The sequence below is a fragment of the Solea senegalensis genome, linkage group LG12 (assembly GCF_019176455.1).
Source record: "Solea senegalensis isolate Sse05_10M linkage group LG12, IFAPA_SoseM_1, whole genome shotgun sequence".
NCBI classification, from domain to species: Eukaryota; Metazoa; Chordata; class Actinopteri; order Pleuronectiformes; family Soleidae; genus Solea; species Solea senegalensis.
This window is the reverse complement of record NC_058032.1, coordinates 2,879,415-2,901,406: the sequence shown is the minus strand read 5'-3', so window position 1 is coordinate 2,901,406 and position 21,992 is coordinate 2,879,415. Positions and strand designations below refer to the sequence as shown.

Genomic DNA, 21,992 nt, shown 5'->3' with positions numbered 1-21,992 from the left:
TTATTTTTCCTTTTTTTTTTTTTTTAAAAGTAAAGTTTAGTTTAAAACAATAGGAGGAAAATGAGGACAGATGCAAAGAGGGCAGAAGGTGTGAATCCTCCAAAATGGACAGCGGATTATGAAAAATGACTTCTTCCTTCCTGTGCTTAAAGGTTAGGTCTCTATTACACAGAGAGCAAAATGTCAGCAGTATCCCCTGAAAGAGTGGACTGTGATATTAATGGAGAGTCCAGGGAATGGGCTTCCCATGACTGAGTTTCGCCTTTACCAGACACATTATTCATTTAGTTGTCAAGCAGCACCTGGCGCATGTAACACTAACATCTACAAACTAAATGATGGAGAGAATATGTCCCACCCTGATAGGCAGCCAGTGGAGAGAATGAACACTCTTCATGAAGTATAATGGAGAGTAGAAGGTACTCGATAATCTAAGAGCTCTTCGCCCACGCGCCAAACTTGTACCGGCATAATCAATTATCTAGCATGTGCTTTACTTCCGCGTTACCCTAAGCTACCTCGGAGATCGCGTGATGTGAGGGAAGAGCCGACGCGTCGTCTCATTTTACAAAATTCTCTTTATCTCGCAGTTTAAGAAGCTACGGATGAGACCGGCTCGCCGAAAATAAACTGGTTTATCAAAAATTAAAGGAGGAAACGAGTTATCTCGTCTCCGACGGGGTGTACAGCACACGCCAACTTCATATTTATTCCTGACCGCAAACATCCTCATCAAATTCCTCAAAGCAATCGAGAGATCCCCCATGTAATCCAACCATGTAGCATCACTTCAAAACATGAATGACAAAGAACGTTGTGTTCTAAAGGAAATATGATAGAGCCAGACAGGATGACAAGATGATTTAATATGCTACCGAGCGAGTCATCAGTCACATCAACCACTGCGTTATCTAAGATGCAAAATGGCTTCTGCGTGAGGCAGACTGAGGCGGGGCATTATTTGTGAGTAATATTCCTTTGCCTTGGTAAATATATTGTGTCATGCAGCGGAGGGTGGAAGAAAGATTTTCTCTCAAGCTTTTTTAATGAAGTCCCAAATGTCATCCCCATACTTCTTTCTTTCAAGAGCAAACTCGGAGAAACTCTTCTAGAGGCTCGACTGTCCCTCACAGTGTGTCTTCAAGTGATGCGCCAGTGAAAGGAAAACAACAATGATGTGCATGTATACAACGCAGACATGGTCAATACGCAGGTGGCTCGGTCCATCCGTGTGTGTTATTCTGACTGGAAATGGCGCAGGAATTGTTGAGGCAGCTGTTGAGTCTTTTGTCCTGAAAAAGTAGTTAAGTAAAAGAATAATCTGGCCGGAAAATTATTTTAATCATCACCCATTTATGATTCATTTCAAATGGCGCCTCTCTCTCTCTCTCTCTCTCTCTGTGTGTCTCTACCACAACATCTTTACAATATGGCTAATAGAAAACGAGATTTCCCAGTAACACCATTATAGTGAGAAATGTCACCGTAATTCAGTGTTTTCAGTAAGTGTAGCGGGAAAAAAAAAAAAATATATAAGAGACTGAGCTTAAATTAGAGCCAACACATTTTCCCCCTCAACAATAGCAAGGAGCGGGTGAGCGAGGACGCAGGGAGGGCGGGCATCCAATTACTGGAGGAGCGCGTGTCGTCTCCACGCCACGTTTGGTTTTCTTCAACGACGTATTAAATGTGCCACATGGAGGGGACTGCACTGACGGAGAGACTGGAACCCACTGTTGGAAATCATGTGAGCAGCGTTTGTCTGTTTTGACAACTCGCGTCCCCTTGCATTTCGTTGCTGTTGCTGATATCAAAGAAAACAACGACGCGTCAGATCAAATCTGCGTCAGAAAGAAGCCTGCTCACATAAGTTTGTAAACAGGATATTAAAGTTTGCACAAACACCGAGACGCTCAACAAAAAAAAGCTACACGGAATAAATATTTTTGCATGTGGACGTACTATGATCCACTGTAAAAGCTCAGTTTTTTGTAATGTGCATGACATTTTATGCTATTTGGTTTAGAAACTGTTAAAGCTGACAAAATAAATAAAAATAAATAAATACATAAGTTAAACAGAAAAATAAAAAGTGAGAAATTCAATTATTTGGGCTAATAGACTTTCATATTTTGTAATAAAATAAAAAAACAAACAAACAAAGAAACAACAAATGCTCAGTACAATCAAAGCTCGTGTCACCCGGTGACATTCTCGTGTCACCCGGCGCCATTCTCTTCAAAACAGGTTGGAGTTTGACTGAAAACACAACAAAGAAGCGCCCACAAAAAGTTCCACAAGCAAAGTCTACTGCTCAATAAAAACCCAGGTCACTCAGCAGTTTGATGGGATAAATTTGCCTTGCCCCCACCCGCCCCTGCGCTGCTGCTGGATACACAAAACGCTCCCTCTGTAGTGTCTCATTTGCTTGATACATCACCCAAAGTTACACACTGCAGCGTTCATATAACAATAACTTGTTTGTGACATTAATGTAATAGATCATGACCGCTAATAATAATAACAACAACAACAACAACAATAATAATAATAATAATAATAATAATAATAATAATAGTCTAATAAAAAAAGAGAGGTGATTGCGTCGGCCTGTCGTACAGCTGCAGAGGAAACACTCTCTGATGGCGATATGTCCTTGGGAAACACAGATATTACCCGACTAACCTTGGGAAGCGAGGAGCCTTCATTTTCCACCAGTCGGAGGCATTTTTATCCAGAGGGGAGGCACTTTTTTTTTTTCACTTCCGTTTCAGCGCCACTGTGAGATGATAGAAAAGCAGCGGTCCCCGTGGAACGGCACCGCCGCGGCTGTGGCCTCCCCGTGTCCTTCGACCGAGTCGCAACGATCTGCCCCGGTGCAGGAGCAGCTCCGAGGTCATGTCATCTCGCCCTGCACTGTGACTTTTTCTCCCACTAATTACGATAACACCTGAGATGATATGATGTGGTGTCACCGTATATTTTTTTTATTTCCATTTCTATTCATTTTAATCTTAAAAGTTCTCCATCTACCGCTGTTTTTATGTTTTATTTTGCGGTTTTACCATGTTTTATGATGCTGAAGATCTACAATGTGGTTGAAATTGAAGTTGAAATCAGAATTTTCTGAAGAAATGACACAACGACATGCTAATTAATCTATACACCACACCAACTACCCGGTAAAATCCTTAACAACCCTGATTGTTTCCGTTGAAGAACATCTCTGAGACTGAAAAGAGCGTTGCATATTACAGTATGTATATCACCTAGTCTACACTCTACTCTATCCTCTTTGAAAAAAGGGCATTTTTCACAAAATCACTCAGCCTTTCCTCATCCGCTGTGAGTCACTCTCTCCATGACTCCAACCTTTAGAGCTGCCATGCAAAACTCTGCAGACAGCTCCTTCGGGTAATGCAGAAAAAAAAGACAATAGGTGGAAACTGCTCTAACCTATTTGCCAAATGGTCTGTCATCTAATGCCCCAGTGCTGCTCCATTGTCTAATCCTACTGCTGAGGCTTCTAAAAGGATACATCGGCCTAATAAGATGAATGGGCTTTGACCCTGAAGCTGCTAAAAGCCAACCTGGCCAATTTATCTGAGTGACCTCTACTCTTGGCAGACGCGGCCCTCACCTCTCTGAGAAGCCTTTTGGGCAGGATCAATAGCACTGAAGCAAAACAATCCAAAACAACAACATCATCTGCCTCTGGAAGTTGAGAAGCGACAGCTCATCGCCTCCCTTTGACCCCCGGATTATGCATTTAGTAACATTTCTTATATTGTTTTACATAATTTGATTGTGTTCCGAGGGTTAGGTTAAGGTCAGATGACATGCACCCAGAAAAATAAATGCAATTTCTATTGTTGAAACAACACGCGTAATGTAATTTGTGATTAAATCGAGTTTTATTCAAACCTAAAAATGTTAAATCACCCATAACCCAATCGCAATCACAAATTGCTAACGTAAAGTAAGATGAGTAGAGTAAAAAAAAAATGTTGTCAGCTCCATACTGATTCATCAGTAACTTTGTTATGCAAACCACAATCGTGGCTCTTCCAGGGCCCGGGACACAGTAATATGGAGAAGTGCATTTTTAAGGGAAAATAAGATTTTGTGAACTAAATTAAGGATTCTGTTTCATGTTCTGTTTGTTGGTGTTGGGTTGTGTTCAACCAAAAGATAAAAGGCCCCCGGATCATTTAGATCGAGACAGGGCACAAAGAGGAGACCCTTTTACACCAGAATGCGTTCCCTTTCTTTGAGAATGAATCAGTTTACATGGTATACGATATCAATCGTTGGCCTCAAATCTATATCTGCAAAGTGCTTAGGTTTGCATTGGTGATTAGATGAATTGACCTGAGAACAGTCTGTTACTTGAGCATCCCCCTCATCGCACGGATACCTAATGCCTTCCCCTCTGCCTCTGAAGTGACCACAGTTTCAGGATGCTCTGCTCTGGGCCCTTGGCCAGAAAGCTTTATGTATTCTGATACCATTCATTTTTAATCAGGACTAGAATATCCTTCCAAACCTCTTGCAAGCTTCCTTTGGCTAGAGGACTTCAATTTTGTTATATTTTAATTGATTTGGCAGTTTTCCTGCATGCTTGTCGACTATAAGTCGATCGTTAATGCTCCTGCTGCACCTTAAAAACACTTTTTTCTTTTTTTTCGTCCCCGTGTCTTCAGTTGTTTCTGTTTCTGCAGGAGAATTATAGCACACACACACACACACATATATAGTAGCGTAGAAACTATAGTGTGTTCAGCATATTTTACTTGGCTTTCCCATTTTGACAAGCACAACTCGCCCGAACGTGCGGTCGAAAGGTTTTCCCGACATGACTGCTGAGGAGAAAGGACGTGTGAGCCGAGAGGGGGTGGAATCTTCTACGGTGGTATAATGAGTTTGACAATGAAAGTGACACTGTGTCCTCCCTGGACCTTGCCGTGTGCTCAATCAAAACAATGGCTCACCATTTCCTCCTCTAGATACTGACCTTTCTCCCTTAAGGAAAGGAGTGTTGGTGTGTGTGTGTGTGTGTGTGTGTGTGTGTTCCCCTGGATTTCATTGTGCCATTAACTTCTTTCCAATCTTAGAGTCCTTCTATACAGCCACGAGAATGCCCTTTAGCATGAATGCCCTGGTCGACTTAATTGTGTTGCATAAACTATTTTAAGCATGGATAAGACACTTAAATTTTGGGAGCGTCGCCTGAACAGCCTACGCGATGATTTGATGCCGTTAGACCGGTGAGGAGAAGAGCGTCAGAATTCCATTTCATGCAAATATTCACCGGTGAGATTATTTTTGTCAGTTTCTCTCGTTTCCCCGTAAAACTGAAAAAGTGACAGACACAGGAATGACGTGAGCGTGTATACATTCTATAGGGTGTGCTATGGCTCCACCCCCCACTCTTCTCTCCTGGAACAGACACCGGGACATCTCATCAGTGGCCTACTTACTGTGTTTCTCAGTGGAGTGTGTGTGTGTGTGTGTGTGTGACGACTTATGTGATACATTAAAAAGCTGAATTAGAAAATATTCGGACTATCAAACTTCATCTTCTTATGCTTCAGACACAGATGTCCCCTGTCGGCAATAAGGCGTCTAGACGAGGTTTTATAACCACTTTTAAATGCCACTTTTAATTATTGTTTTATCTCCGCCACAGACATAATGTACACTGTTTATGTCTTTAAAGGAACATTGCATAAAAATCTGGCCACTTGGGACGTTGTTGTACAGTGACTCAAACGAACAAATCTTTGAAGAAAAGGTTGCTCATTTCGGACTGCAGATGTGAATTTTACATTTACGACTCTAATTTATTGGCTGTTACATCCGTGTTAATATAATGTTAATAAACCTGAATAGAATTCTGGATTAAATAAATTGTGTAAATAATTAAGAAAATAAATAAATGAGGAACACAAAATCAATACTATTGATTGAGTGTGTGTGTGTGTGCTTGCCACTGCGAGACTGCTGTTATGCTTAAAAAAAAATTATAATGATTAACTGTAATATAAAAGGACACATGCATGGAAGGAACCTGCCCTGCTGTCGATATTGATCTAATAACACAAAATAAATGATATATATGTTTGTGTATGCATCGCAGATACACTTCCTATGCTGCTGTAAATTATGAAACACCCATTTTAAGTTTTGTATCATAGTTTGAGGTTGAAAATTGATTTTTTTTTTATGGTTATTAAACATCTGGAGCATGGAGGAGGACGGGTGTTTTTATGCCCCAAGTCGTAGTCTGCAGTTCTTCCTTTCTAAGGCTGCATATAAACTGTATATAATCTAGAAGGTATAACAAAAATGTAAAACATTTCAAAATGTAAAGGGCACATATATCTATATGTATGTATATATATACACATATATATATATAAAAATATAGGTATATATTTACATATATACATATATATGTATATATGTATTTATATATATATATATGTGTATATATATATATATATATATATATATATATATATATATATATATATATATATATATATATATATATAGTATATATATATATATATATATATATATATATATATATATATATATATATATATATATATATATATATATATATATATATATATATATACATATATAAAAACATTTACATTTTATAGCTCGATCCTCTGAATAAAACAACACCCAACAGACTCCATTTTGTGTCAAGTCTCCGGCATCTTCCACCTTATTAAGCTGAGCAAATATATTAAATGTTTTTTGAAACACTTAACAATAAATAGAGACAGAAACCCTATGATTTGTGGCATTGTTTGAGGCTGGAATGACGAAAACTCCCTGAAATCGTGATTGAAGTCGAGCCTTTTAATGAAACATTTATCTGTGTGTGTGTGTCTGTGTGTGTGTGGGTGGGTGGGTGGTTGTATAAAAGGACTAATTTCCACTGTCAATGAAAAGATCCAGTAGTGTAATGTGCAGTTACACTGTGCTCTTCATTGTGTATGTCAAAAAGAAAATGAAAGCAGCCCAACACAATTAAGACAATACATTTCTGTCCATATTTTTACTCATTATACACTTGGTCACTTAATTGGACTTTGTTAAAATGCTGCGTTAAGATGTGGGTTGATTGCAAATCAATCCATTCCTAAGGTTGCCTATTATAACAACACCGCAGTGTTATCATACTATAGTGTATTAAGTGGTTTGTATTGTATAGGTTTGTGTTGACGTGAATTCACAAGCACTCTCTGAATGCAGCCATTTTAGGCTCAGTGTCACCATCAAGGACACATAAAAAAAAAAAGAAAACAATGGACCAACAAAAGACACATTTTAAAGTCACGGTACAGGAGGAAAAAAAAAGACAAGCAAGCGTGACACGAGATGATCTTACGAGCAAACGGCAAACAAAGCAGGGACGCGTTTACATTCAGATGAGGCGACAAAAGAAGAATCACCTTGACTTACAACTTTTTGATTGCCGACATCCAACGCTAAAGAGCGCAAAGGTCAAAGCCACAGCACCATGACAATAGATATAACAAATATTCCTGTGTCCCAAGATAAAGGAGAGAAAGGAGATTGTAAAGGGAAGAAGATGGCAAACAAAATGGATGGATGGGCTGGCACTAGTCTGGGGACGTCGTTCAAGAAGCCAGCAGTGCTCACGAAAGAGAGAGAACATTTATTTTTATCCAATATGTAATAAAAAAAACTATTCTATCCAGAATGTCCTGAACTTCCATCTGTCTTTTTAAGATGACAGCTATTTTTCACTTTGTACGAGTTTTCTTTCAGTACGTGACATTAGAAAAAAACAATTATTGTGTAAGTCTGACTAAAACGAGACATTTAAAATACATGTAAACATGTTAGTCTACTTATATTGCGGTGCCAGTTTCCATCCCAGAATAATACGCAAAATTATAAGAATAATATAGACAAAAACATGGCAAACTATATGTTTGGACAGACGAGGGGACGTCTTTAATGATCTGTCAGCGTAAAGAATTCGATATTTTTTAGTTTAGACGGTCGAAGGTCCAGTATGGTGCTTGACATGCTAACAATTAGCCGCATGCTAAACCGGAAATTGCCTAATACTAACAAAGCTGAAAAGGGGGAATTCTGCCCCCTAGTGGAGCCGAGGCAAACACGCTTTTCTCAATAAATAAATACCCCACTCGTCCTTGTATACTGGGACAAAGGCAGTGGTTCAATTGAACGGCGTGGTCAAGCTAAAAGCGTAGCTTCACAAGATCCGTTTAACTTAGCCTATCCCGTCTTCTCGGAAGATTAAATGTGGATTTCTGTGTTAAAAAACATTACAAAGAAAAATACAAAGAAAATACCGCGCACGCACACGCACACACGCACCTGTAATTACGAACAGCACCCTTGGAGCTACATGCTAATCTTGCATTGATATTCATAGAGTATGAAATGACTTCCAGACTATTTCCGTATTGCTTGGTAACACAATCACTCAATTAAGCCGTGTGATGAAATGAAATGAGCCATTTTCTCTTGAGGATGGTAAATAGTGGCCCTGGTAATTGACAACAGCAGAGTGATTGCTAATCATGATAGCATGTCCTGCAGAATGGCACCCGCAAGTGATTAGAGCCAGTCGAGTGCGGGCTAAGGCCGTGTTAGCGGTGTTGCTTGGCAAAACCATTTAAAACCTAAGTACTTTGAGGCAAATATCAATGCTTAACATTTACAAGACAGACAGGAGACGTTGGACGGAGTAAACTGCCTTTTTTTTTGTGGATGCAGCTGCAGCTCGATCTCTTGGAGATTAACCCAAATACTAAATGCCTCCTGGTGACTTTGTGTCCCACATGAAACATGAAACTTATTTGATAATAGATTAAGCGTTTTGAAAAGGTATTTTGAGGTTACAACTTCTTAAAACCTATTTATTTGTTATGTTTTATATCAAAATCTGAATCAGAACTATCAACTTCCGTCAAATCTGTTTGGGTTTTCGGAGAGTGAGTCAGATAGAAAGAGATCTTATTTTAGTTTATGAATTATTCATTGAAATAAACCTATATGTACCCATCCTATGCTATCAACATCTTGCATGATAACAATATAGTCAACAGACACACGTTATTTTGTAAAAACGAAATGAAAAACGACAAATAAATCAAAAATAAATGCAAAAAAACACATAACAGTCGCGATCACTTACTGTTTAATACTCGACAAATATGTAAAATAAACGTCCTGGTCATAACACTGATGTTGTTGTTATTTGGAGCGCTATCTTTGTATATCAAAGGGACATTGCAGCTTGAAGAAAGTCTGTTTTTGCCATATTAATATGCAAATTTATACAGCAAGACACTCCAAAGTCTAATCAGATCATCCACTCTGTGGGGGGTAGCTGTGGTGTGAGAATTAAGTTTTTCCACCATGTGCTACTGTCATGTTAATGCGTTCACAAACACGTGTGTGTATGTGTGTGCGTCCCACGCCAAAACAACATGGATGATTCAAAAACTGTTCGCACACTGTCACCGGTCAGTCTGTCAGAGCTTCAAATGTCACCGACCTTCACAAAAATGAAAAAAAGGGTCTCCCAGACAGAGCTCTTAATCAGCATGACACCTGCTGACACCATGACACATCACGTCGCCGCCATATTCCATGTCCCCCCCGCCCCCCCCGTCACTCTGTGCACTAACAATGTGAGCACTTGACTGGCGACAGCGAAAGCAAGCAGGGAGGTGATGACAATAAATGATGGCAATCAAAGCCCGCCTTCTCTTTTGACGAGGCATGAGACAGAGTCCTCGCTCCCGTTAGGAAATGATGAAAATGTTTTCTCTGCCAGCATTAGTGTTTTCTTCAAAAAAAACCCCCAAAACATCACAGATGGCCGGTCCGTTTGACAAAAAAAGTGTCTGATATTATTTATTCTTCTTTTTGTGTGTGTGTGCGCGTGGCCTGCTTGTGCCATATTGAGTTATGAAAGTGGCGAAGGGAGGATTTCTGCCTGCTACGATCAATACGCTGATTCCACTGTCACAATGCAAGATCTGAGGCAGGAGTTTGACAGATGGCGTGCCACCTTCGTCAGCGTGACGTCCCGCATGTGTGTGTGTGTGTGTGTGTGTGTATAAACGTCTGAGCTCTTGCTTGATTTTTCTAATCTTGGAGAGATAAAGTGTGAGAAACAAAGTGTGATACGCGCCCGTGTGTGTGTGTGTGTGAGACAGGAGAGGCGCCGAGTGAGAGAACATGCACACGGAGACGCATGTTAGAGGCTTTCTGATACACTTTCATACTCCCACCCAAAAAGCCTTTGGTGCTTGCTGTGCTACAGCACACTTTGCTGTGACTCCGCTACTGATTTAATTAACCTTTTACTGGCACTGCTCACACAATGAATCTGCGAGCTACACTCGGCTATAACACGTAGAGCCCTCGCTTTGACAAAATTGAAATTATCTTTCTGATACGCGTCCTCATATCAGCAGCCGCGGACATGAGTGAACATCTCCCTTCACTGTGAAAACATCAATTATTTGTCCTTAAAATTGCATGGAGGAGAAGGTGCAGGCCAGAGTGAAGTGATACCTCCTCACAAAGGATGACAGGCGTCGCAGAGGAAGTCTCTTTCTCCTACCCGGAGGTCAACGAGCTTCAAGCCTCTCCCGCTAACGACAGACCCCGCGCGTGTTGGTTTTACAGCGAGGAGGAGAGCCATGAGGAGGTGCTGCAGTGCTGTAGCTGCAGCACCTAACAAGTCAGCGCGAGGTTGTTCACACCCTATTAAGAATACAACTCAAGTGGGCCATGCTGTTTCTGTTTCGTGCAGTCATTCATGTTTTATGAGGGGTATAATATTGATTCTGGAGTGAGCGCAGTCAACATTAGGGTGGAAGAGGGGAAAAAAAAAAATAAATAATATTCTCTATTGTTGTGTTCATCTGTATGCAGCTTTACATTGGCCCGGCAACCTGCACTATGAATATTTCTACACAGCAACAACTGAACCTGTAACCTACCTGTAATAATTTCATATTCAATTCAATTTGAATACACTGCAGCAGCCAGGTAAGTGCAGAACAGTGCTTCTGCTCCTTATGTATTTCTTAATTGTCCCTTATGTCAGTGATAAAGGTTATTCGAGCTGGCTTCCCATCACCGAGGAGTCATTTTTAGCATACAAATGAAATTTTTGCAATTATTCTTTTCAAACTCAATTGGATTGTTGCTGCAAGAAATAGCAGTGACACATTAACAACGATGCATTGAGTGGAAATCTTATTTTAAGATAATATTACATTCAATGGGAACCTTTGGAAAATAAGGGGTCATGTTTTTCAACGACTGCACACATTTCAGTGACGGCGGCTCCTTTGTGTGCATCGTCTGAAAAAACATCAAGTGACCTATATTCTAACCCATGCAAATTCAGTATGTGTATATTTTCTTAAAAAAACAATGTACAAGGTCACCAGCACATGTTTAAAAAGCAGCTGCCTCTGCGTTCGTCGCCTCTCAGTGTGTCTTATCCTCTCGTCCATAAAAGTCGACGATGACGAATTCAATTCAACTAAATCAAACGAGATGTTAGTTTCACAACATACTTTATCTCAAGGCAAATTTAAGTCATTAGGCTGCGACATTAAAATATTGCAAAGACAAATGCAGTGCAGCAGACAGGAAGAATTTCCTTCATATGCTTTGAACAGAATGTGGTTGTTATAGCTTTATAAGATCTTGACTAAATATAGGAAAGGTAATCAATTTCACTTACAAGGCAATGAATGCTTTAAAGTTCAATTTTGCCTCACTTTAGCCGCTGAATGCAAATATTTCTTTATTTCTTTTCATCAAAACTAAAACAGTAGTCGTCTTCGCAGACACGCAGCTGCTCCATGTCACAAAGGCACTAATGTAACATGAGACATCGAGGGAACATATATGTACCATGAGCACTAAGTGTGTGTGTGTGCGTACGGTAAGCTATCACTGTCAGGTATAGACAGAAAATAGAAGAACAAAAGAAGTGTGTGCATTCCAAACATGACAAGTATTAATTGAACATGTAATCAATAGCGTGCAGACACACACACACACACACACACACAGACGGGACGGTGGCATCTGCTGAGATGCACTGACTGCTGAGTCCTCCCAACTAGAAAACCAATAAAACAGACACGTGAATCAATCAATTTTGTTTTCGAGGGATTCTATCAGTGGCGGGGGGGATTATCTAAAGAGCAAAATCAATGACGGCTGCTTCATACATTTCATCTTTCCTCTTTTTTCCCACATAACTTCATGTTTGTGTCATAAACAATCCGCTATCATCGATACAGCAATAAATACGTCATGTATTCGCTGTGTGGCGGCCTTTAATGCATTCGCCCCGGTTTGTTTTTCTTTCTAAAATGTGATTATTCTGCCCGCGAGAGACGTAAAAAAATTGTTTTTTTTTAAAAAGTGTATCATGATAAAAGGAGCTCAAGTGACAACACTTTGACTGGATGAGCCCTCTCTTGTGAAAAATACACGCCGGCGTGCTGTTTACAAAAAATGCAAATGCATCACTTCAGGAAGCTGCTCGGCACCGCGTGTGCCGCGAACCCAAGTGGATCATTCACAGCTGCGACACCTACGAGATGACCACTCAGGTTTCATCTCCAACAAGGTCGGACCTCTCTCTCTCTCTCTCTCTCTCTCTCTCTCTCAGATCACGGGAGATTAACGTTTGCAGACGGCGCGCTCTGCACACGTGCTGAGGCTTTGGTACTTGTCTATGTCGAACACTGTAGAACACAGCGAATTAGAATGAAATATTGAGTTCATTTATGAATAAGTGGGGCTGAACGGCCCCTTGTCGCAGCCTCTGCATGCATATTCAGCTGATGGAAACCTTTGGATGGGTCATTTCTCTTAACGGCTTCATTAAATAGTGAAAGTCAAAAGTGCAATGCCTCCTCACAAAAATACGACATCCAGAAGATCTGGTAATGTGTATCGGCGGAACGGTGGCGAGGGTTTTTCTTTGCTCTCCGGTTCTGGATGTGAAGGATGGGGAAAATGACTTCAGAAAAGCACATTTTAAATTTCCGCTCCAGAGCAGTTTGATAAAAATGATGTGCAATTAAAAGTCAGAAATGTACTCTTTAAAAAAAGAATTTGGGTTGTAGCAGTTACATTTCTAGCCTCTGGGATAAAGACCTGGCAGGTTTTTCTTTTCTCTGTAATGAATGAAAGTGAGACAATGAAAGTGAGGACTAAAGGCAGCCAATCAGAGACATGTGGGGATGTTTCGCTCTGTCACCCATTTAAGCTGCTTTTTGAGGGTTAAGACTTAGTTTCAGGGGTAGAATTGGTTTTAGGTTAGGGTTTGGCATTTATCTGAGATGGTTAACCCTTTAACAGCCTCAAAATGCCTGTCTGGACTAAGGGCCAGAAAATGAAAAGTGCTTTTGCCCGTTTTTCCCAGAATAACTTCCAATATCTAGCCGTTATTTACAATTCACTGCACATTGAAATATTGTATTAACAATTTAATTATTTATTTAGAAAAATCACTATAGTTGTACATGAAGACCAGATTGTGCGTGTTAAATTTGAAATCTGAACGGTATGAAACGTATTTAAAATAACATTTGTTTGAATTTTTGTGTCAATGTCCAACTCTCTCCTCGCAAAGACGCTGATTTGCCGGTGTGAGTGAAATTACCGTAATGACCACACGTTGGCATCGGTTTGCAACTTCTCAGCTTTCAGAAACCGTTGGAATTTTTCCCATAGCACAAACCGTCGCGTAATTACGGTAATGCAAATTGCGCAAACGCGTCGTCTGCTATGCGCTCGCGTTAAAGGGTTAGAGTTAAGAGTAAGAGAATTGGCTAGGGAATGTCTTATCTGTGGGTTAGTTCAGTAGTAGTTATGGTTAAAGGTAGAATAAGTCTCCAGGAAATGAAAGTCTTCTGAAGTCATGGTAACCAGACTGTGTGTGTGTGTGTGTGTGTGTGTGTGTGTGTGTGTCCATGCAGCTGAAGCGGTGGAGTTCAGGTAAAATCAAGACTTAATAGAAAACCACACGGCACACAGACGCCTTGTGTCCGGCAGAATGGAGCGGTGACCCGTGATTCGGATTCATGCTCGGTATGTGGAGCAAGAAATGTGACTGGAGATGAGCACTAAGGAGGTGAGGGTCATGTTTACTGCCACCCCCCCCTGTGGTTGGGCCCAGCTTTTAGTGACTCATAAAATGTACACAGTGTGTCGGACTAAAGGAAAAGGCCAGACGCTGGAGCAAACACATGAGTTTGAATTTCGGGCTGGCATTTTGAAAAAAAGGCGAGAAAGACTAACTCGGCCGCCGCCGCCGCCACCCAAACTCAAACGCCACCCGGGGACAGCTCGCTGTGATGAATGCTGCCATTAAGAAAATGACTTGTCTCAAATGTCAGAACGTAGCAAATGTTGTCAGAATAAGAATTGATAGCACATGAACGCGAAGACTGTTTTTTCCCTTAAATGTTCTTCCCAGGAAAGTGTAATCAAAGCTAATTATTTTAACTGCCTGCCACTCTGAGATCATCACTTTCTTAAAAAAAAAAAAATTAAAAACATAATTACAAGCATACATCGGAAGGGTTTGAATTGGACATGTGTTGACTCACACTGAGATGTAAGTGAGTGATGTACAACGTCAGGGGCCCTCACTGTCGGAAAGCAATGTTTTTTTTAAAGATTTGTGCTCAAAACGTATGAAGCCGAGAGGATAAAATCTATAAAGGGTGGAACGTAGTGGTGAATGAAACGAGGCTGAAAAGATTAAATGCTTTTAATTACAGAGGGGCTGAAAGAAGGAATACTGTTGAAAAGCAGGGATGAATGCCGCTTTAAAGAAGATGTTTACAGAGTGAGCTTTCAGGAAGCCGTGGTACGCAGAGAGTTTAACAACAATGCACATATGCAGCGGCTGTATATACACATCGCCTCAAAAGGTTTGCCCTTTTAAAAAAAAAAATAAAAAGAAAGAAACCCTCAGTCCTCCATCTTAGGTTTCCAGCGTGATCAAATTTGCACTTCAAACAATTTAATCAGCTATTGTCCATGTCCAGTCAACCACTGAAGAATTTCTAAGCACAATCTCACACAAAGCTATCTTTGACTATAGGCGCAAGCCCATGGGGAAACTTTATCAAACTCCTCTGCTTCCTGTGGAGAGGGACCAGGTGACTAGCAACCACTCAATTGGAAGGCCAAATTCTTTTCCGCATGCGGCAAGGACTTACGCCTTTGATCCACAGAAAGGCAGCTGCAAAATGCCTCTCCAGATACCGGCTCCACCAATCGCCGCACACCCACTCTCGCCAGCCAATCGGGAGCCTGTCTCCAGCACTAGCACATAATCTAGCCCTTTTTACCACATAGTGATTTCTCCCCTTTGAAAAGCGACGGAAGCATGAGGACGCAAACAAGTCAGCTTTTTAAAGATAAAAGACGGGGGTAAGTGTGCCCTACTCACCCATCTCATTGTCCGATTTATTGTCCATTTCCGTGTCAGTGAGCGTGAGCGCCGAGTTAGAGCGGCTGGAGAGGCATGAATTCTGCCCAGACTTGGCCCCCGTTCCCCAAAGAGTCATGGTACGTTCCGGTGATACAGGTTCATGGTTTTCGGTGGCGAGCGGTCCTCTGGAGTAGCTGCTGAGTGGGTGAGAGAGGCCCGTTTCAGGGCACAGCGCCAGGCCTCTGCGAGACGAGGGCTCACATATCCCGAGCTGCCTCAGTGAAAATGTCTGCCCTGTGAATGACAGAAGTTGTAAAGTTAACAAACCAAGCAACAACGCGGTTAATGGCCGAGATCGGGGCCGCTTAAAAAAACACTTAACCTATGAGCCTGTGGGACATGGGGGGGAGGTTGTTAAACCGAAGCCATTACAACATCCTCCCAATGCTGCTTAATACTCATCAACTCATCTTATATCAAGATGCCAAAGAGTGTTTTCTTTAACTCAACTCATAAAAGAAGCTCCTGAGTAATAAAAAAAGAGAAGATTTGAACATTTCCCAGGTCTGTGAGACATTTAGAACCAACAGAAGCATGCTGAGTTTAACTACACATAAAAAAAAACCAATGCCTCTTTTTTATTTTTTTTATTTTTCATGAAGTGAATCAGACACACGCTGCGTCGCAGTAAATCATCAACATAATTTTGTTTTATTTTTGTTTGTCAAGGCTCATTACTTAAGGCTCGGGTGTTGACTGGAAATAAAAAATAACAGCCTGCCATGCCTTCAAAGACACTAAAGCAAATTTAATTATTTATCTTCTTTTCGTTTTTGTTTTTTTACACTTATAAACACAAACATCTAATTAAAATTCACAAGTTTTTTTTTTAATATTAAAAATATTATTCTTAGTTTTTCAGAAGATCCAGTTTTATTGACTGGTGGATGAGATATGTAACAATAGAACCACAACAATTGTGCTTCTTCTGTAATTAACCTGAAATAAAACCCTTCCAACCTCTTCTTTTTATATCTTTATTGATTTAAAATGCCAAAGCAATTAAGACATCTGGTCAAAAGACATACTTTTTAGTCATTTGAGCTAAAAAAAACAACATAAATAAGTTAATCTTTATCTCTTTACTTTACTTTTAATACTAGTTTCCAGTTATTTGTTATTTGTCCCTTTGTAGTGCATTTTTTTTGCATTCAAGTGTTGTATTGTGCATTCATATATATATATATATATATATATATATATATATATATATATATATATATATATATATATATATATACACACATATATAAACACCATATATTAAAATGATATTTAAATGCTGATATTTTCAATACATCCCACAAGCACACAGGCACAGACAGAGCAGATTATCTCTGATTATCTGTGCAAACGTCTGCTCCTGTTCCATTTCCACGTGATCACACGTCGACATCCAACATCCACTGTGATGATTAGAGAAACAGTCGTTAACATTAAAATGTCCAGATTTGAATACGATAAAATAAATAAATAAATAAATAAATAAATGACATGGAGAAAGCGTAGCATTCTTCCAATGACTTCATCACGAGCCCATTAATTCTAAAACGGGCACCAATTAGCACCAAGAAAATGTAAGGGGAGTAACGGATAGATTTTCTAATTGCAATCTTATGAGCCAGAGGAGTGCCATAAAAACGGAACAAACGACTCAAACTTTTTTTAATTACAGGAATCAGAGCACTTTGCAGCAGCCATTTTGAGCCCAGAGTTATTTGCTGAACTTATTCTAACACAGTCCAGCAGGGCATGATTTGTTTAAGCTCAATGTGAGGTTCTACCAGAGAATTTGGGATCACATGCTTTTGTTTATCCCATTATTCAACTGTGTTTGACACACTGGTATAAGGTGAAGTATAAGACTGCAGAATCCTTGGTCATTTACTAACAACGTTCCACAATTCACTGTCCAATAATGTACTTGTTTATTGTAAATACTGAGGTCTGCCAAAGTTAATTTATTACCAAACGTTTCCCCTTTTGGGAAATAAGACTATAAGCTTCTTTATTTTCATATATATAACTGAGAACTAAACAGTTCTATTGTCGGGGTACAAGGGCAGCACAATTAATTACAAAAATAATCAACATTGCAATAGGACCAAGTGCAATATCCAAAACAAGAGACACTGCAGTTGTTCACGTGGGTTTAAACGTGTGGCAAAACACCACGGTGATGAAATTCTGCAGTGCTGCAGGAATTCACCTGCTGAGAAAATCTTGCTCCTTTGAGGAGAAAAAAAAATAAAATGTCTCGTTTGATGACAGACACCTGAAAAATGTCAAAGCATTGTGATCGGATCACTGAGTTTCCTCATGGAAATAACAGCAGAGATGCAAAACTGATCAGTCACACCAATTATGAATCGTGTCGCAAAATGACCCCTTTTTTTTTTTAACCATTTATAAATACCATACCATAATATGCAGCTGTACAGATAATATAACGTTCAGACTTTAAACATAAACAATGTTTTGAAGGAGCAGAAGGAGCAACTCTTACCTGTAGTGTTTTTTAATTGTGATTATTATTTTTAAAAATATGCAAAAGTATGTGATAAATATGATATCTTTGCTCTGTTTTAAAGCTGTTTTAATGACCTTTCCTGACGACGTTTGAATAACCACCTCACACTGAAGGACACATATCGTCACTCGTACTGACCTGGCCTGCTGTACTCTGCACTTTCCTTGTGCACCATCTCCTTGACTCGGCCTCCAAACAGCATTCGCGTCGGGTCATGGTCAAAGGCCTGGAGCGTCTCGCTGGAGCTGTAGGATTTCTGAGTGGGCACACGGCACGATCCCTCCTCCTGCTCAGTCGAGGAGGCAGTGTAGCGGCGCTCCCGGTCCCGGTCTCTCTCGTAGTCCCTCTCTCTGTCTCTCTGGTTCTTGGACAGCGAGCAGAAAGGCCGCTGCTCCCTCACCCGTTCCATGCTGCCCGCATGCTGGGTATCCACCTCCCTCCCCTTCACCACCGTTGCTCTCCTAAGACACTCGCTAGTGGATTATTTTTTTCCCCCCCCTTCCAACCCACTTCTTTCTCCTCCTCCTCTGGTTGTGAATCCTTGTCTTGTACCGACTCCCTTCTCCTGAAACTCCCCTCCCCTCTTCTGAACCTTTGCGGGTCACTTCTTCAGTCCATTCAGTCCTCCACCCACTCTACCTGGAGAAAGAGAGAAGAGGAAAGGAAGCAAGGAGCTCAGATAACACTAATCCATCTGCTTCATCTTCAAAAGCACACACTTATCCCCTCCCCGCCGCTCCACCCCACCTCCACCCCATCTCTGAAACCTCACCCGTGAACTCTTGCCATACACGACTTCTCTTTAAAGAAGACTTTTTTTTTCGCCTGTTTTAGCCTCAGAATCAAGTTCATCTGCAGTGAGTCGATTTTGAATCGCACGATTTTCACATCAGACAAAAGCACAAAAAAAACTCCAACTACTCTTTCAGTGAGACATTCACAGGTTGGAGCATGACCCTGAAATTAGCAATCAATTAGACAACACATCACAGTGGTGGGCTCCTTTTTGGACACAATCATATCACGCTAGCTCAGATGGAATTGTAATTTTGACCCAGAGTCAGATCATGTACAAAGAATTTAAATGATGATATTAAAAATAAATAAGAAATACTTTAGTGACTCAATACCTGGAGAGGAATTAAGCCTCTCTGGCATCTAAAGCAAAATCTAAAGCACTTTTTTAAATGGGAATGGACACAAACTGCATTCACTTCCAGGTCAAATGTCTCTGCAATAGATGCAGGATTTTAATGGCTCAAGCTCCAATTGGCAGTGATGGATACATGGCACCCAGGTGTATAAATTAATTATACAATTATATTTCTTCTCCTACTTTATTTTGGCAGCCCGCATTACAGCCCACTGACGCTGCAGCTTTTCCCAACGTGATGCTGTAAAAATCGATTAGTCACCGCCAGGTTTGGGAGAGAGGGAGTGACGTGAAAGACGGTGGAAAAGTGGAACCATCGCCACATTGTCACTTGTTTGACAGTTAATGGTGCATTTGTGATGTTGGGCATGATTCAGTGCAGGGGCAAAAAAACAGTAACTCATTATTCAAAATGGGAAAGGAGTCAATCATCTTTCTTTCTTTTTTTTTTACCCTGCTGAACACACATTTGAAAAATAAAACAGCACACAGCAGCTAATTGATGTAAAAGATATTCATTTATTTGAGAGTGTCACATTTCTTCCTCCATTCAAACACAATGGAGGTGATTGGAACCTCAAAAATCAAGGTGCTCAATCATTTTTAAGGTGAAGTTAATTACAAAACTACTGTAATTATTCAGTTTTCTCCTGTATGAAGTTGAGAACTTCAACACAAAATAACAATGATATAATGTTGTATTTCCCAGTAATAGATAATGAGGAGAGGATAATTCAATAAAACAAATGCATGTTCATGTGTGGTATCGTACGTACAGTGCGATCAATACTTGTCTCGATACCTCAACCGGGGCATATACATTTGTCTGATTCATGTGGGTTCAGAGGGTATTGGAGAACTCCGACATAAAATAACAATGATATGACACAGTATTTCTATCACAGACACAAACCTGTACATCACCTTTTGATTTATCAGTCAATAACACTGCCCGTGACCCTGTGCTGTCTCTCTCACCCTCTCCGACCGCAGCGGTGAGCGATGTGCCTCGCATTGGAAAACAGCGATTTGGCCGCGTGCTCGCCGAACACATTAGATATGCGAGCGTTCGAATCCTTGACTGTCGCAGGTGGAGACGGTGCATTCAAATGTGGACGAGGCGTACGAGAATGTGACTAATCTGCTGAAAGAAAAAGAAAAACACGGCAAAAAAAAAAAACCTTGAGTGGAATGTGGATGAGAGCCCCGGTGTGTCAGAAGTGTTTATTACCAGCCATTTTCCACTACCTCCCGACACGCACACACACACACACACACACAAGACTACAGAGTATCCGACTCCTGGTTTCCCCAAATGACATCCACTTCATTTCACATCAAGCATCAAAACCTCGCAATGAAGCCAGGATAGTGTAAGAAGTGCAAGATAGCACCGGGCCCCCGGAGAGAGTCTCCCCAAAAAACTAAGAGCAGTTGTGGCAAGAATTCAGGGATAAAGGCTTTTTTGGGGATAATGAAAATAGTGAGCTGTTCTTTAACTTTAAGTTTCTCACAGAGTTGCTAGTTATCATTCTGTTTCCCCCGATGGGCTGAGATGCAATCAGTGACACACTCTCTTGTAACCCTGACAGATGACTCCAAACACTCCCTCCAACCACACACGCGCTGCATCGCGCTCGTATCTCATCCTTTTAGGATTGTACACACACGTCTAGACTGGCAGATTCATGTACAGGATGAGTACAGGCGGACACGCCCAGAAGCCTCCCTGATTACGATGCCCTCGTCTTTATGGACTTGTAAAGAGATTCCCCCCCCGGGCAGAAAGAAGGGCTCACACTGCCCACCGAGCCACAAGCCTCCACTACAGGAGAAATTAGATTGGTGCCATAATCGGTTATAAGCCCTTAAGTGGACAGACATGTCCCCCGTATAAACATCCCCACTTTCCTCTACGGACCTGCCCTCTTTTTTACCACAGCTCATCAGAAGCACAAAATCTTCCACCGATCCATGTTTCTTCGTAACTTTTCCGCCCACCGCTCACTTCTACACCGCTCGCCTTTTAGTCTTGATCATGCGGCTGAATCAAGACAGTCGGTCACCCGTGAACGCTCAGTGGAACAGTCGACACTGCAGAATTAGTGTCATACAGAGGTCCTCTGGTGAGCCGGCGAGGCAGAGGGGGGAAAAAAGACAGTTCATGATCTACGCAGCGCTGCCCCACGCGTTCCAAACGACTCCCATGCCGGTTGAGAACAGTCCCCCCGACGCCCGGTGCCGTCCTACACCTCTGCACTTCTTCGAGGCATAAACTATAAACCATCTGTATAATATGCTGTAGCCGAACGCGTCCAAGTCAATTGGCTCTCGGCGAAGCCGGAGAACTTTTAAGGACCTAAGTGAGATTTACTTGTTTCATGTCGGACACGTATGCTATCCATCCAAAACTAGAACATGAGTATTTCATGCGTCCAACTTGAGGATATTTTTAAGGAAACAACCAAATAGAAAACCTTATAAATGCCGTTATTGGTTCACATTACACAGTTCATTATATCAAATGGAATTCAATATGATATTCATCAAAAACCACAAAAGCAAAATGAGTTTTTTTTTGATGCTTTAAGCAGAATGAAGCAACTTTTTTTGAAGCGCTGCCGGTCTGATAAGTTAATTAACTGGCGCTGCAACACAACAGTCAAATAATTGATCAGCCAGTAGACAGAGCATTAATCAGTTTTACATCATCATTAACGCAGCGTCCTATA

At 40.9% G+C, this 21,992-nt stretch overlaps 1 protein-coding gene across 1 annotated transcript in view; it reads right to left on the bottom strand.

Moving 5' to 3' along the window:
- The window catches only part of LOC122778750 (teneurin-3-like), a 128,258-nt gene that overhangs the window by 91,582 nt on the left and 14,684 nt on the right, over positions 1 to 21,992 (bottom strand). The window contains exons 3-4 of the mRNA XM_044040847.1: positions 18,246 to 18,746; positions 15,536 to 15,811 (exon numbers count right to left, since the gene is read on the bottom strand). Of these exons, the coding sequence (XP_043896782.1) occupies positions 15,536 to 15,811; positions 18,246 to 18,516 (547 nt within the window). The 5' untranslated portion in view covers positions 18,517 to 18,746. The remainder of the gene's footprint in view (positions 1 to 15,535; positions 15,812 to 18,245; positions 18,747 to 21,992) is intronic.